General features: G+C 37.2%; 1 protein-coding gene across 2 annotated transcripts; it reads right to left on the reverse strand.

Annotated features, from left to right (window-relative positions):
• Positions 1–3,245: 3,245 nt before the first annotated feature.
• LOC107585583 (max-binding protein MNT-like) lies at positions 3,246–17,856 on the reverse strand. 2 transcript variants are annotated; one of them, XM_016272663.1, is made up of 5 exons: positions 17,454–17,856; positions 16,141–16,182; positions 15,101–15,212; positions 5,341–5,533; positions 3,246–4,525 (listed from the first exon to the last, which is right to left on the reverse strand). In XM_016272663.1, the coding sequence occupies exons 1-5, from the start codon at positions 17,834–17,836 to the stop codon at positions 3,792–3,794; spliced, it is 1,464 nt and encodes a 487-aa protein (XP_016128149.1). In that variant the 5' UTR covers positions 17,837–17,856; the 3' UTR covers positions 3,246–3,791. The 2 variants fall into 2 exon arrangements, with proteins under 2 accessions (XP_016128149.1, XP_016128148.1); XM_016272662.1 differs by lacking the exon at positions 16,141–16,182 and adding an exon at positions 16,600–16,641.
• Between the last annotated feature and the right edge of the window lie 484 nt (positions 17,857–18,340).

Genomic DNA, 18,340 nt, shown 5'->3' on the forward strand with positions numbered 1-18,340 from the left:
ACCAAAATGTATTCAGACACCTTCAACATTTCTCACATTATCAGTTTATTTGCTATAGTTTAGAAAATGGTAATAAAATATGACAAGAACTCAGAGTTAAACTGTCAGAACAAATTCATCTGGATAATGTCAGATAACTTTGATAGAAAGGTATGTAATGGTTTACAATCAACCAAAAATTCAGACAACTGTTAGTATGACAGTATTTACACAACTATCAATACTTTGATAGTACTTTGATACTAAATATATTGTAGAAACTTAATTTTCTGTAAAGCTGCTTTGTAACGATTTGTATCGTGAAAAGCGCTATACAAATAAACTTTAACTTCGTTGACCAATTACTAAGCAATGCTTAATTTTTTTTCAGTCTGTGGTGTAAAAAGTTTGCATTAGCAATTAAAGAAAAAACACTTAAGCAAAACATGGTCAGGCCAAAGTGTCTAACTAATTTTTGGTCCCAATTTTTTTTTAAATCAATTTCACTGGTAGTCCACTGTATGAAGAATTTATGGGTATGATATGTCAGTTTACTTTATTTTGCTATACTCACTTACATAAATGACAAAAAAAAGTAATAAACTTATTTAATTAACATTACAGCAGCTAGTAAATTAGGCGCGGTCACTTTAAGAGATAATGCATTCATTATAATGATACACATCTGATTTCTTTCTCTACTGTTTACAAGACATAACCGACCGTTTTTTCGAGGATACTCTCCAAGACTGGTATTTTGACATCACTTTGTTAGTTTAGTTCTTTAGAGGTCAACACACCAGCTTGTAATTTTCAAGTAACCCCAAACACCTTTAGTTTGTTCAGGATTTGTTTGATCATGGGAGCTAAAACCTCATTTTTATACACAAACATGTCACAAAAATGGTTTTGTTGATTCCTCAACTATATGGATTAACTGCCAACTGTAAGTGGTTTGCTAAAAGTTATGTTAGAGGTTTAAGAAATATTGCACAGACCACTTAAGAATTTAAAGGGCTAGTTCACACAAAAATTAAAATTGTCATCATTTACTCATTTTCTCCAAAAGTTTTTTTTTCTTCTGGAACACAAAAGAAGGGTATTTATTTATTTATTGTCCATACAACTGAATTCAAAAGGTTCCAATGTTATTTGGTTCCAAGCATTCATCAAAATATATTTTGTTCTGCAGAAGAAACAAAGTCATAAAGGTCTGAAACAAGTAAATGATTTTTGGGTGAACTATCCTTTCAATAGCCTGTCAGTGTCAAGAGTCCAAAAATGACTACTAAACAATAGGTAAATGTATCAAGATTAATTTTTTATTCAACATTTGTTCTTTTATTTATTTATTTATGCTCCTCTTACAACGTAATGGACAGTTAGGTCTATACGCAGCCCCAAATTTACAGGCTATATACAATTTGAACTTTCTCCATAGGGAAAACACACTCTATATATACGCATATATATAATACCAGTGTGGAAAGAGGTCTGAAAAGTTGCCCCAACATATATATATATATATATATATATATATATATAACTGTACACGGTCCCAGAAACTGAAAAGAACATATTTTAAAACGTTAGCACTGAAACAAGAATCATCCATCTACATGCAAAAACAGCCACATCAGTTAGTCTAAGAATGTATACATCCAAGTGTGAATACACAAAACTAAAACCTGACAACCAAAATAAAAAAGTTCAATGTGTTTTCTCTCACACGCTTACAGAAGCAAAACAAATGCAGGGACTCTACCGCAACATAATGCTAGTGTGATGGGTAAACCTGGCTTGCTCTTACTGGGACAACCGACAGGGATCACAGTGTTAGTTTGAAATCAAATCTCTTTATACATACAGGCTGTGCTCTATCTGCAGAACTGTGTAGCGGTCAGTGTGGCTCAATACAGACATCTTCCCATCCATGAATCCTTCACCATCTCTCAGACTCTTACAACACTCCCGAAGCCTAAAAGATGTTTATTTAAGGAACACGAGGTGACATTGATCCACCTTCCAATTGCAACATTATTAGTCACTAAAACATAAAAGACAAAGCCTCTGAGAAATGCATTCACTACACAAACACACAAACGCATGTAACTTTAACACTCTGCTACATGACAAAATAACCATGCAGTTATTTCCTGCACATATAATATCCAACATTTATTACCAGTGGCAAGATGAAGGCATTGAATGTGTTGGAATACATTCGCAATGACATCCAGAACAATGTTTGCGCCGTTGCAAACTAATGGCTATTTAATATGGTTCATACACCACTGAGCTGGATTTAAGTAGGTGGAGAATAACTTAAAGAGTGCAGGTGCAGCAAGAGAACAATAGGGGGCGTCTGTGCAGCATTGAACAGGACTCCAGATTGACAACGTTAAAGGCACTCCTGTCAGAGTCCCATGACTCACGTGACAGTCACACAACAATAGTGTCTATGCCAGCTAGAGCACTACAGATAAATCATATAAACTCTGTAAAAAGATTTTTCTAATAGAAACATCTCACATACGCTCCTGGTGTCATGGTGTCAACTTCATGATTGACTATTGTACACTGCAAAAATGATTTTCTTACTCCGTATTTGTCTTGATTTCCAGTAAAACCCTAACTTTTTAAAATCAACATATTTATACAATAGCAAAACAAAATGGCTTGATACATTAAGTCTTGTTTTCTGAATAAAAGTATCAAAGTTCAGTGAGTTTATGCTTATGTGAGGCAAGAAAGAAGCTTTATTGGAAGGGAAATGAGATTTTTCTTACTTCAGATATTTTTTTTCTTGTTTAAAGCATAAGCTCACTTAATTTTGATACATTTAATATCTTAATTCATCTTCCTTCTCAAGTAAATGTATCTCGCTTTAGGAATGTATAAATATTTGAAAAAAAAAAAAAAAGACATTTAAAAAATATTAAGAAAATCATTTCTCCAGTGTAATGATGAACTATAGTGGTAAAATATGACACCAAACTGACCAGGTAAATTGATTTTAAAGCGACAGTTCACAAATAAAAAAAAAATCATTATTCACTCATCAAGTCGTTCCAGACTTTTACGACTCTCTTTATCGTGCAGAACACAAGAAGAAGCTATTTTGAAGAGTTTTTCTTTTTTTTGTTCAGACAATGAAAGTCAACAGGGTCTGTGTGGTTTTGAACCCCACTGACTTTTATTGTACTGACAAAAACAGTTCATGTTCATGTTTTGCAGAAAGAGGAAAGTCATACAGATTGGAACGACAACCTCTCTCTTTAAGAACTGTAGGGACTTCAAGAACTGGTTCAGGATTCGACACAGTACATTAAACCTGGTCTAGCGGGAGCTGAGAAGAGTATTCACATGAGGTGTGCTGTTAGTTGAGGAGTTAGTGTGAGGTATTATGGGGGCTGCCTTTTCATTAAGTCATTTAAACTAGTAGTCACACATATCAGGCTGGCTGAGAGTCAATCTAGGCTGAGATCGCACCACAGTTTCATCATAATACACTCCATAGAGCCTAAAACACACTGAGCAGCACACAAGCACCTAGAGAAAACACACTTTGCCTTTGCCCACACATAAAAATAAAACATCTCTTTTTGTCTTTTATTATATATCATTATATAGTAGACATTCAATAAATTTCTTTGCGTCGTGTTTATATACTTTCTTTTCATTTGGAATGTACTGAGTCCTTTAGCTTTATAGTTCGTTTGAATGCAGTACTGCATGTGGCAGCAGTCTCAAACGGGGCAGACCGGTCTATAAGTGTCTATACTCTATCTGGGGGTCCCTATGTCAGAGCTTCAGGCCAGCTTTAGCGTGCTGACTGGGAAGGAGGGCATGGTCACCATTGTAACTGGGTTGAGGACGGTCTGGCCCACCAGTTGAGGGTGATGGGTAACCATCTGAGCACCCACCGGTGTTTGCTTGGCTTGCACGTTGGTCGCCGAAGTGCCGTTCATCTGGCTGTGAGAGAGCGTTTGCGCGATGCGGCTCATGACCGTCGGCTGTGTGACTGTGACGGGCTGTGGGTAGATTGCCGGAAGATGGGCGACAGTGATTTGGCTAATGGATTGAGGTCCTGGGGCCAGCTGCACCGAGCTCGAGGAGGAAGGAGCGATGTGGGCCACGTGCTTGGAGCCCGGCTGGATCACACGGTTGACGGCTTGAATGACGGAGGCGTGTGACGCCGATCCCGCGTGGGCGATGACGGAAGGCTGCAGGCTGGCCGTGGTCACTATATGGGTCTGGGCTGGAGGTAGTGTCTGTGGGGTCACCACCGGGGCGGCAGGAGCGGATGCTGGGGTTGAGGTCAGAGCGGGAGCTGTGATTGGAGCGGCGGCAGCGATGGGGGAGAGTTGAGCTGAGGGAATGGGGGGTAAAGTCTTTGACGGTTTGTGAGGGATGGGGATGTGCTGTGTTATGAGGGATGACACAGGACGGGACTTCTTTAAATCTGGCTGAAGCACAGCAGGCACTTTGGGTAAAGCGCTGGGCGTCTCGTCTTCGATATCTTCATCAATGTTGTCTTCACCTTCTGTAGAGACAACAACAAAAAATGGTCAGAAACTATTCATGGGTTAAGTTAAAAACAAGATCAAAATAAAAGCTTTTGTGGCTTTTAGTCAATTGTCATTAGCTTTGAAGCCATTTAGTGTACTTTTTACAATTTTTAGGATATGTACAGCACCGTGTAAAAGTTTGGGGAGGGTAAGATTTTTTTTAATGCTAATGTAAAGTGTATTATGATCACCAAGACTGCATTTCCTTAAAAATACAGCAAAACAATACAGTGTAATATTATTATTTTCTTTCTTTTTTCCTTTATTTCTTTCTTTCATTTATTACTTTTAAATAATATGCTGATTTGCTGCTCAATAAACATTTCTTATAATATAATATATATAATAATTTTGTGGAAAATCTGAGATACATGCAAAATGCTTTGTGGTTCACTTCATCCCACAGGATTTTCTGAGGTATAGAAAGCTCAAAAGAGCTGCATTGATTCGAAATGGAAATATTTTGTAACAAATGCCTTTACTGTTACTTTTGATCATTTTTATGCATTGTTGAATAAAAGTATTAATTTCTTTATTTAAAAAAAAGAAATCTTACTGACCCTAAACTTTTGAATGGTAGTGTTATGTAATTAAAAATTTCTGTTTTGCGCAATCTGTGTTTGTCCAATCAATCCCTACTGACTCTCTTTTAAAAAAGGCAATGAGTGCTTTTACCAAATTTAAACTAAGAAAATCTCAGGACAAAAATGTATCAAGTGATTTCAAGGACTTTTTAAGCTCTGTCAAAAAGCATGCTGTCAATTATCATGGAAACCTGCTGAAGACTAACCTGAGGCAGTGGAGGTAGAGGCCTGGTCATCATCTGGCTGGACAGTCTGTCGAAGAACACGGTCGATCTCAATCACGTCCAACCGCTGACTCAGCTCGTTCTTGAGCTCGGCCAGTCTCTGCTGCAAGGCGATCTTCTCCCGCGCCAAACGCTCCATCTCATGCTCGTAGTCCTTCTCCTTCCTTTTCAGAGTCTATGTGGGGAAACGGAGAAATAAATAAGTGAGCATTTTCCACATGCACTAAGAGCTGGCAGGGTGCACTTAAAGTCTATAGTCTGCAAAAAGACACAGCTGCAACAATGAAATGTCATTTTGCTGTGCAGCAAAAAGCAGGTTTAGATTTAATCCAATATATGTATTTACAGTATATGTATAATTTATATCTTGCTTTATATATAAAACGATCATCATAATGTGATTTTAGACTATATCTGATTACATATATATATTTGTCATTTATATCCCTCTCTCCATATAAAACTATCTATAAAATAACTGGTCATCATGTCAGGGTTTATTCTGTGATGATGATCAAAAATACCGAGCACCGTCAAGTAATGCAATTTCTTATAAGGAAGACATTTGGGAATTTAGACGTGCAAGTAAAAAATGTCACATGCTTCTCTGTAAGTGTGCTTGTAATCATCTACAGGCGTAGATGTCAGTTTCTGCTCCTTCCTGGATGCCTTACCCTGCCACTGCCACTCTCTCTTACTCACACAAACACGTGGATTACCCAGCACCTCCCACTTCTGGGAAAGCATTCACTTGCTGTGCACGAGTGCACACGCCGAGTAACCAGTGGGAGGAGCCCATGACACACGAGCTCGGCCAATCACAAGTGGACATCTGGGTAGTGTGAGCGTGCTAAACAAGACTACATCTCAACCTACCCACAAAAACACACAGATACTGATCCAACTTCACAAACATGAGGTAAACTGTAGATCAGAGAAACAGGAAACTCCAGACACACACACACATACATACAGATAAAGACAGAAGGGAGGGACAGAGGGCCAGACATGGCACACACTGGGCTGGGTAGAAGCGACCCAGTTTCCCTGCACTGTCAGCTGACACATGAGAAACAAACAGGCAACGAGGACACAACAGCAGCTAAGGCCCTTAAGAGGATGGATCGAGAGAGATTAAGGGGTCTGTGCACCAAGAAGGGGAACTCCACTAAACTAAAAACAATGATGCTCAGCAATATATCTGACAGGGGAATAGAAACTTTAAAGTAGTAGTAATATTAATAATTTTATATATATTTTTACATTTTTATTTTTAATATTAAAAAAATACAATATGTAAAATTTTCACAAAATAATGTGTGTGTCTGTGTATGTATGTGTGTGTGTATATATATATATATATATATATATATACATACATACATACATACAAACTTTTTTAAAAGATATAACAATACAGGATGTAATAATAATCACAAAAATACATTTTACATATTTTGTAACATTTTATTAGAGATTACATATTGTATAAAACAACAATAATAATAATTCATGGTTATCAGTAACTGTATTTATAAACAAATATATTGTTAACATTTTTAAAGAATATTTTACAAATACATGCACAATATTTTGGAAAATACTTCTTATAAATGTATATATTAAAATAATATAATATAATAAATAATCATATACAATCATACTCAATGTATTAATAATAATAAATAATAATAATAATAAATATACTTTATACATTATATTTAAAAATGTTATTACAATTATACACATTTTAATAATAATAATATCAACAATAATAACATATTATAAATAAATACAATTATTAAAATGACAAGCCTGAAGTCTGAAAGCTGAGGTTTAAAAATAAATCTCAGTGAACATTTCGGTGATGATGCAGATAAATCACTTAATTGAGTCACTGAAAAAGACAGTTCGAATTGATTCATAATGAATTTAAATAACCATTTCTTTAAATTAGAAAATCAAAAATCACTGCATATAAAATACATTTAAAGAAACCCACTACTGACACACTAACCCTCAAACAATGAGCAATGACAATGGATGCACGTATCACACAGCACCACGTGCGCTGGACAAGCATGGCCCTGACGAAATAATAACAGCGTGGAAAAAAGATCCAGGCCAGTCAATTGATATGTGTACAGGTGTGTGTAGATCGCAAGACAGAAGATAAAGGAGGACTTGCAGTTTGGCTCGGGGTCGATCAGGTCTCTGTTCTGTTGCACTATTGTAAATAATTACAGGACACTGGGCCAATCGATACACGCCACTTCCTTTCCAAAGCACAGAGTGGCCTTTCGCCTCTCAGAGGTGCGTCTTTGTCTCAGCAAATTAAGACGCTGGAGTACTCGAGCGTTGTCAAGGCAACAGCTGAAAACCATCACAGTTGCTGTGGTAACAGGTACGGCGAGCGGGCAGCACAGTGTGACAGTGTGAGCATGTGTTGTCTGCACTGGGCAGCAGCATAAAGCCTGTTTGATTGAGCACCTCTCAGCAGCTCCATATATAGGTCTGGTGTGCTGGACACACGCTTTATGTAACAACACTAACAGAATGAATCAGAGCAGATAGCAGCATACAATCTTCAGGAAAACGTGTGACCTCAGTTGATCCTTTACGTTGTCCTGCCTTTATTTTAGGCCTAACATTACGAACCAATGCCGTCTGCTGTTTTCTTAGTCAAATATTTGCTCTTTTTTAATATATACTCTACCTATTGTTTAAAGTTTAGGGTTTGTAAGATTTTTTGAATGTTTTAAAAGAAGTCTCTTATGCTCACATGCTGCATTTATTTGATCAAAAATACAGTAAAACAGTAATATTATTACAATTTAATATAACTGTTTGCTATTGAGGTATATTTTAAAATGCAATTCCTGTGATGGCAAAGCTGAATTTTCAGCGTCATTTCTCCAGTCTTCAGTGTCACATGATCCTTCAGATGTCATCCTAAGATGATGATTGGTGAGAAATATTTCTTATTATCAATGTTGAAAACAGTTGTGTTGCTTAATATTATATTATAATAGTTTAATATATTACAGAAACAGTGGTACATTTTTAAAATTAAATATAATTCAATATAAATAACATAATATAATTCAAACATTATTTAAAAAGTTCAAAAGAATAACATTTAATTTAATTTTTTTAATAACATAACATATAGCTAACATAACATATTTTTTCTTAAATATATACATGTATGTGTGTGTATTTATATATACACACAAGAAATATACACAGTACACACACATATTATGTAAACAATTTTTTTTTATTTTGGATACAATTAATCGCGATTAATCAGCACTAATATACAGACCCCAAACATTTGAACAGCAGTATAAGTCATATTTGCATTCAGAAATGCATGAAATGTAATTTTATGAAAAATATGGGCAAACATTGTTGCCAGGTCACTTATAACAGAGTATTAATACAGGATTACTGTCTTTTCTCCCCGCCAAAAAACTTTGCTGAATAATTTAACAATGTCTTTAAACAAAACCAGCCATATCATAATCCATCATTCCAGCCGACAATAACACCCAATACATTTTTACCACCTGGTTAGCACATTTTAATGAAAACCAAGCAGTTTATTTCTATTGGATGTTCTGCAAAACTCAGCTGAATTAGTATCAGTAACCAAACGGGGTGTAGCTTATCAAAGAGCCAATTACAAACAAACCTCCAGTTGTAAGAAAAATTCTAGATGCTGATTGGTTGAATACAGCATTCCAGTTGTGCCTGACACACATGATCTAGTAACAGCTATGATGCGAAACACTTATCAAGTTAATAGCCAAAGGTAATAGCAATACCAGACCACATTTAAACCGCCACACAAATCTAAACCTGAGTCTCGGTGCAAGCGTTTCCTAACATTACATCTGCACCCCGTAAAAGACAGTTACACACGAGCCGTCCCTGGTCTTTTTTACAAGCATGCCCTCCTTCCACTGGGGGGCCGGCGCATTCCTTGCTGGCTGTCTCCACCAGGCCCTCATTGACCCCACCTCCCACCACTGATGAGGCATGTTGACAGCTCTCTGGTCTGTGTGCTGCATCAGGCGCAGCTCCAGCCCACAGCTGTGCATGCCTGCCTCTATTAGTCACACACACACACACACACACACACACACACCCACACACACCCACACACACACACACACCCACACACACCCACACACACACACACAGGCCGGCCTGCCTGCCTGCTCCACAAACACCCAAACCCACTGAACTCCTGATCCGCGGACTGGGGTCCCTTCACTCCCTCCCTCTGGCTTCAGCCCAGAACGGCTAAACCATCCGTGTTATTTTGGTATTTTATAGTTTACATTAATATTTTTAATTCGATTTTAATTTAGTTTTTTGTAATTTTTCTTAGAGTTTTCATTAAGCTTTAGCTTAACTTTTCATTTAGTAGTTCAACTTAAACTAAAAAAATATGAGAAATAGAAACTAGATTAAGTTTTTTATTTGATCTTATTTCAGTGAATTTCAAGGAATCAAAATGGTTTTATGATTTCAGTTAACAATAATAAATAACTCCTGACTGAATATGAGATGTTATCATCTCCGGCACAGGAATAACAACATCTGGATGGTGTTTCAGGAGATGAATGTGAATCATTGTTGTATTCATATTCTGGAGGCTATGTAAATGTGTGTGCCTAAAATAAGGCCAGAGAGGAACATCTGCGTGAACAGCAGCTCTCAAACTCAGGGCCGACTTGAGGGATGAACTGATAGTGGCTTTAATTAGCTTTTGTAGTCGGTTTCTCACAAGCCAAGAGAATGACCTCACCCTCCCCCATCGTTTGCTCTCTTCAGTTACTCACCGAAGCCCCGCCCCCTGACTGCGCACATGTGAACGTGTCATAATGTTTATGTATATACAAGTGTGCATGCTTTTTGATGGATTTGTATGAGTTAAAAATGAACTCGCATGCAGTGTTAGGATGTCCTGCGTTTACAGACTCAAAGGGAGAGAAAGAGAGCCACGTTGCAGCCACGCTCTTCCTCAAAAACAAGCCCGCAGTAAAGGATATCCCATGACTCCAGTTTGAGGTGTTTGATAACTTGGTCAGTTCAAGCACGGCTATAAATCTCACTGGGTCTCTGGTTTTGTTGTGATGCTAAAGAGGAAGTCTTGCAGTGCAGTGTACATTTGTTTGGGGACAGAGATAGATCAACCAACATTATTTCCTTCAACTGACACTTTTTGTGACAAAAAGAGTTTGGGTTTGATTAAATTACACAAGGCTTTCAAATGGCAAATCTACTCATTTTTTCTTAGCAGGTTGCCAGACAAATGAAAAAAAAAATAAAAAAGGTTAAGAAGATATCAAAGATATCAATATTACTCCTAAACAAAAAAAATAACTTGTAACTGCTGAACTGTTTTCATCAGTTCATATTTCACAGTATTACTGTTTTTACTGTATTTTTGACCAAATAATTATAGCCTTGCATAGAAATGTATTAAAAAAAAAGTATTAGCCGGTCTTTAAGGGGGATATATACATTAGGTCAGAATTAGTATTTTATAATTGCAACTGGACAGACAGTTGTTCTGAGAAAGTGCAGCTTTGTCATTTTGCTAGACACTCCCTTTGAACAGTTCATGAGGATGGATAGACAATAACAGAATTTTCCATTCAAAGCAAATGATCTACAGATGGTGCGACTCATTTGGACAGACCAAAATTAGACATGTAGAAATGTCTGCCAGCCAGGATGACATTTACCAAATAATACTTGCAGTGGTTTGTACAAGACAAATAGGCCTTTTACCATGCATAGGAATCATGTGATCTAACCTCACAAGGATAAACCACTAGTTCCTGTAGTGTAGGGCATGATATAGATGACCAACTGACCCACATAGGCCTTACTATAGTGCTGACACGCACTGTTACACAAAGACAGGAAATGAATCAGGTGGATCTCACAGGATTCATTCTGGTTTTGCTCATCAGTCACAAACCTACTGAGACAGCATAAACCCAGTGGGTGTAATTCAGTGCACTGATATTTATTTACTTTATGCAACTACATCAAAACATTGTGCCAATGACAAAAAACTGACCTTGTAGATTTCCCAATCCACTACAAACCATCCACACAAAAAAAATCTCAATACGATTATCTGGAATAAACAATACATCAGTCACTGGAACACAATCCACTGCTAAGCAAAACAGGTCCTGCAAGGTTTCTTAGCCAGTTAAGCTATGCGGACCCGGATACGGGTGGTTTGGTAAACCAGCAGCAAAGATGAAGTGAAGGCAGCACCTAATGCGGGGGTTTCAGGGATGTGGCTAAACGAAGATCGAGCTCAACGAGTGGACCGTGCTGCAGCAGGAACAACAGCTGGAGGGGGCTGTCACAGAGGGGTGACATCACGTAGCTCCGTCTAGCCATGTGCTCGCTACTCATGTGGCCGCGGCAGAGAACATGATGAACGCCAGAGTGGGGGAAGGAGGAAAAAAAGCACAGAGGGAGGGAGAAACGGAGGAGGAGCTCTGAGCTACTAGACAGAACAGGGAAACTCCTGAGACTCGTAGGATAACATTTAAAGCAGCAGTCACCATAATCATAATCCAAGTATTATGAGCCCAGTATAGCATGAAAAATTAATACAAATGTGTAGTTTAATAGCACGTTTGTGCATTTTAAATCAACATTTGTAAGTAATATGAACCGTGAGTCAAAACCACAAGGACTGCAGTGTGACTAGTTCCTCAAGATTTTCCACGACAAGCAAATTTCTCAGAATATCCAGAAAAATGAAAGAAACGGCTTTTATTTTCTTCCCAGAGTAACAGTATGTTAGTGTTTTTAGTATTAGTATTAATATGTAACAGTGTGTATTTTAGTATTATATCTATACTATTTGAGTAATTCTTGAATTATTTGAATTGAGCTTTTTTTTTCAGATAGTTGCCAAGGCAAGATTTGTCATTTTCTTTAGTTTTTTTAATTTACGGTTTTCATCTAATATTTTATTATTTTATTTAAATGATAATTTTAATACTGTTTTTAACTATTTTAATAACTACACTTTACAACAGGTTTCCATTTCGAGGGGTGAGAACCAGAAGGGCGTAAGTGACATTTTTGGTGAAATGGAGATATATATATATATCAAATGAAAGCTCTTAATGAGCTCTTTCTACTGGCAAAAGTACTGTCATCCATGAGTGTACAAATTTTTATTATAAACAATTGAAATCAGTACACAAAGTCAGATCAAACTATGGTAAAATTTGGTTTTGGCTCTCCTGTAAAGTGGCTCTCACCCCTCGAGTTGTTAACAATAGTTAACTACATTATTTAAAATGAATTATGAAAAATACTTCTAAAACATTTATTAATCTTAGCTAATGTTAATTTGATCACTATTTTATGGGGTAACGAACTAACAATTAACGGTTCTATTTTATTAATTAAAATTCAGAACGATTCATAAATACTGTAGCAAATTAATTGCTCATTGTTTGTTAATGCACTCATTGTATTCTTTTCTGTTTTAGACAACAGTAACAACACTGGTATATTACCTGGCCTAATACAGATAAGCATTGTCGCAATCTGTCCTAGGATTAACAAATCACTAATCAGTTACTTCACTTTGGAAGTCAAAAAGCAGATTTGGCACGACGTCACAGGAATATGTGAATCAGGTGCCATGAAGATGAATAAAATAAAGAGTAATCTCTTCAAACAATCCTCTTATTCAGTTCTGGAGGAGCTGATTGGTCAGTGAGGGGAGAGTGGAAGGGGCCGCGGACCAGAGCGCATGCAGAGGCAGACTCGTGGAGGTGAGGCGCGCGTGCCTGCCTCTGCCCATGGCCCAGCGGATGGCCTGAACACACGCTGTGCCACCGAAGCCTCTAGAGACCATCGCAAAACACACGTACACACAAACATAACACTAATCATTAAGAGAGAAGCCCCGTGACCGGCAGGCACAGGCACACACTAATCTTTTAGCAGGAACACAACAAAACAGAGAGGGAGAGGGAGAGGGAGAGGTACTGGCTGGGAAACAGCTCAAATCAGCTTTTCTGTGAACATTCAATAAAATATACTCATGAGCTTCCCGCAAACCTGTCCTTCAAGAAAAACATTCAAAGACAGTAATTACTTAGTGTCATTAATAATAATACATCCGGAGTGACTAACTAAAACTAGCCATGCTACTAACTTAACATTTTTACTAGTTGTGGCACTATTACAAGCTTGCTACAAAATGCTACATTTCTGACTTTGTCACATTGTAACAGTGAGCTATAAAAGCACTCGAAACACACTCCTAATGTCCTCTTAAATGCAGGGAAGTCTAATTTATTTTAATACATGTAAATGACAGTAAATGGACTATAAATGTAAACAAACTGGTTAAAAAAAGAATGAGAAATTCATTAAACTCCTTCAAAAATAGTATTACTATTAAATTATGAATTAAGTAATTTAACTGTATTAGTTTTGTTGAATCAGTTCATTCTGAGAGTAAGTGTAAACTAAATGGTTAAAAAAACTTGTATCATTCCGCTTCCTGCAAAACATTTTAATTTCAAATTAGGTGTTTATTAATTTTCTGTAAATTAATTCGTTATTATTACTACTGAGCAGAAATTAATTAGCACTTTAATTAGTGCTTCAGTGATGTTATTCTAATTGACAACCTATAGTTTTTCTGTGCTTGACAAATATTGCTCAGGTTGACTATTTAGTTGACTATACAGCTAAATAAATGTATTTTATTTATACATTTAAAAATACATTTAATGTATATTGACTATATGATGACTTTACATACATTTATGATGCACATACATTTCAAATCTAGCCTGTAGTTAGCTACTTTTTATAACTTATAGTATAGCTAAGTACCAGTAGTGTGTAAATCTACAGTTTCAATGTAGCTTCACAGTACTAATTACAAAAATCTAAATTATGATGTTCTAAAAACAACAGATCCACATATTCAATACAAATTCATACTCAAAAAGCTTCAAGCTCCCAGTATACAGATCACATTCTGGAAAAAATCATAGCAAATGGCTGGCTGTTTTCAGCAGGCCATGTGCTTTAAATAAATACACCTTAAGCCTGGTTGAGCAACAGGCAGCAGAGAGCGGGAAAGGGCGATAATGTGTGGGTGGGGTCAGTCCATCAAATCCACCAATGGCTAGAAGCAAGCGGCTTAAGGAGGGGGTGGGTGACGGCGCCGGGGATCCAGTGACACGAGTTCTGTTTCCACACTGCCCTAGTTGCCTCAGCTTAATCAAATCCTTTGATTTGATTGGATTTCTATTTCTTCTCCTAAAGTGTCTTGCTGTAGACGTGTGCATATGTGAATGAGGCACTGGTTTAATCAGATGATCTCGGTTTATAGACAAAGAGAAGGTGCTCTGCTCACACTGCAGGAGAGCAACTATCCATTTTCCCTCTGCAAATAAACTCGATCAGAGATCTTTAATCTCACGGCTTTAGATCAATCAAAGCAACATTGGAAATATCTCATTTTCAGCTCATCAGTCCTCAGATAAAAGAACTGTAACTAACAAACTGAAGACTGCATCATAGTGTGGTTTCCCACCTGCTCTTGCATCATTTACGCGTGTAAACATACACCTCAAGTCAAAGTCTGATGACATGGGTCAAGATACAGATGTACAGCAGACAGTGAACATGTAAATGAAGATTTATCAGCGCTTACCTGAATGTATCTCAAAGCACTTCGCAGAACACTCAGATTGGAGGTCTTCTTTTCATCAACATTAGGGATGTTCTTCTTCAGGGTCTCAAAACACTCCTTTAAGTGAGCACGTCTGAGAATACGAGATCATTTATAATTACAGAAAAGTTATAATAAGGTTTTATGTGGTATCAGCATTCACTTATGTATATTTCTATAAACATTTATATATTATACACTTATGAGACAATTACTGTAAGTGCTATATTCATTATTATCTGTTAAGTATGTGAACAATAAAAATAACAATATACATACAGTATATACAATATATACATATATTATATATACCTGATATAATATATGCATAACTTGATTGTACTGTATGTGTGTAATTTCTGTGCCACTAGCAGAATCAGTTTTTGATCAATTTGTTTATAGATCAATGGCAAACAGGGAGTGTTTGAAACTTTTCTTTGCAGATGTTACACTATTGTTCAAATTCTTTTTAAAGAAATGTATAATTTTATTCAGCAGGACACAGTAAATTGATCAAAAGTAATATTAAATGCATTAATACAGTAGATTTACATTTCACATAAATGCTATTCTTTTGAACTTTTTATTCATCAAAGAATCCTTAATAAATATATCACGGTTTCCACAAAAATATTAAGCAGGACAACTATTTTCAACATTGATAATAATAAGAAATGCTCCTTTAGCACCAATTCAGCATATTAAAATGATTTCTGAATGGTCATGTGACACTGAAGGCTGCTGAAAATTCAGCTTTGCAATTACAGGAAAAAACTACATTTAAAAAATATATATATTAAATAGAAAACAGGTATTTTAATTTGTAATAATAATAATTCACAATATTACTGTTATTACTGTATGTTGATTAAATAAATGCAGCCTTTGCACACATAAAAATATTTAAAAATCCTACTGACTCTAAACATTTGAACGATGGTGTACATACATCACCCTGTATGTGTAAAAACATTGGTGAAAGGCACTTAAGTTTGGTAAACCAGCAGCAAAAATGACCTTACCTGTTTTTTTCAAGCTTATTGTGCACTTCTCTCGTTCCTGCCCTGTAAACACAGGTCATAAGGTCTTTAATAGTTAGCTCTCAAGCATAATACAAACACACAGCTGTAAAAAAAACACCTATAAAAGTTTTCACATGATTCAGTCTTATACAATGGCTAAGTAAGGGATAATGTACATCCAGCCGGTTGTTATCTCAGAATAAACCCCAACAGAGTGATCAGGACCCCGACGCACTTATGTGGAAAGTACACGGTTACTTGCCACATAAGTAAATAATTAGACGCAAAATATTGATTTGAGTTGAAATATCTGAACGCAAAGCTTCTGTGAAGACAGCAGTTGCGAGCAAGCGGCAAATTCAACATTTGAACGATGGTGTACATACATCACCCTGTATGTGTAAAAACATTGGTGAAAGGCACTTAAGTTTGGTAAACCAGCAGCAAAGATGACCTTACCTGTTTTTTTCAAGCTTATTGTGCACTTCTCTCGTTCCTGCCCTGTAAACACAGGTCATAAGGTCTTTAATAGTTAGCTCTCAAACATAATACAAACTCACAGCTGTAAAAAAAACACCTATAAAAGTTTTCACATGATTCAGTCTTATACAATGGCTAAGTAAGGGATAATGTACATCCAGCCGGTTGTTATCTCAGAATAAACCCCAACAGAGTGATCAGGACCCCGACGCACTTATGTGGAAAGTACACGGTTACTTGCCACATAAGTAAATAATTAGACGCAAAATATTGATTTGAGTTGAAATATCTGAACGCAAAGCTTCTGTGAAGACAGCAGTTGCGAGCAAGCGGCAAATTCAAACTAGATGGACATTTAAGGGAAACGGTGCAGTCAAACCACTTATTACACAACATTTCACCACAAAAATAATTAAGGCAATAAAATAATTAAGACGAAAATGTTTTAAAACCTTACCAGTTTGTTAGTTCTCTTATAATCCATTACAGCGAACAAAACAATCACAGCAAAATGGCAGCAGCTGCGTTTGTATGAAACGAGAGCGAGTCCGCGATACCAGGATGACATAATTAAATAATTGTACACTATTTTGAATCAAGTTTTAATATTTTATTAGCTAAACAAACGCAAAGCTTCCACCAATAAAAAATGGTTCAAGCAAGAGTACAGCGCCGACTGCTGTTACCCGGATGAGCCTGTGTTATTAGCTTTTACCGGTTGTTATCGAGGGATAACATACCTCGGAATGTTGCGACTGACCAATCAGAATCAAGTATTCCACAGGGCCGTGTAATAACATAGTGATAAATAACAGCTTCAGGTCTTGACTCACCCTCCAGATCTCTTCTTGCCGTCCAAATTACGGTGGTCATCAGGCGGACTGCCTCTAACCACAGGGCTGGATTGGACTGAAGGAGGTCCAGGCTGAGGGAGAAGTGCATGCTGGGAAGCTGTGACGATGGGGCCCGGGTAGGTCTGGAGCTGCTGGGCTGGTTTAGTGCCATTGGACTGAGACAGTGATGTGGGCTCTGGCTTCACCTGAGACGAGATGAGGGGGCGCTGGTGCAGTGCCTGCTGGTTTGGCAGCGAGTGGGTGTCTTTTCTGGGTGGTGTGAGGGGGGGTGCTGCCGACGGGCTGAGAGCTGTGGTGGGGGGCGGGGGTAGAGCGGGTGGAGTGGAGGACACCACTGGAATGGGGATGACCGTGATGGGCATGGTGGGGGGAGGGGGAGGGGGAGGGGGATAAATAGTATATCAGCAGATAACCAAATGGATAAACCAAATGATAACAGAAATGTGATGGTAATAATTATTCTACTCTTAATTATTTAATTAAAAATAACAAATAAATTAAAGAATACATTTTCAGTTAACATCCAAAACAAGCATAAAAGATAAAAATAGGATGTCCTATCTGTCTGCAGTGTCTCTTATTGTGATCTAGTAAACCGTTTTGAAGGAAATGCAGACGACTGAACAATATGTTGGACACTGCAGGTAACCTTTGACCTTAAACATATGATGTGATGACATCTCATCTAAACTTGGGCAAAATATGGAGACAGGGCAGCCACAAATCAATATGGGTCAACAAACCAGCCTGAGATTATATCTAGCTCAGAGTGAACTCTATTAAAGGAGCTTTCGTGTGCGTACAGACAAATAAGTGTTGCTGGTTAACAGTGGAGGATAGAGATTACTGTTAGAGCACTAACGTTT

This window comes from Sinocyclocheilus grahami, unplaced genomic scaffold (genome assembly GCF_001515645.1).
Source record: "Sinocyclocheilus grahami isolate Dianchi unplaced genomic scaffold, SAMN03320097.WGS_v1.1 scaffold72.1, whole genome shotgun sequence".
In the NCBI taxonomy this organism is placed as follows: domain Eukaryota; kingdom Metazoa; phylum Chordata; class Actinopteri; order Cypriniformes; family Cyprinidae; genus Sinocyclocheilus; species Sinocyclocheilus grahami.

Bases quoted from the DNA above. Each gene is read 5' to 3' on its own strand.
- LOC107585583 (XM_016272663.1), bottom strand. From the start codon at position 17,836: ATGCCCATCACGGTCATCCCCATTCCAGTGGTGTCCTCCACTCCACCC. The intron at 15,213-16,140 runs GTAAGGTCATTT...TCGTATTCTCAG, and splicing joins AATAAGCTTGAAAAAAACAG to ACGTGCTCACTTAAAGGAGT. The intron at 5,534-15,100 runs GTAAGCGCTGAT...TTCCCCACATAG, and splicing joins GTGCTTTGAGATACATTCAG to ACTCTGAAAAGGAAGGAGAA.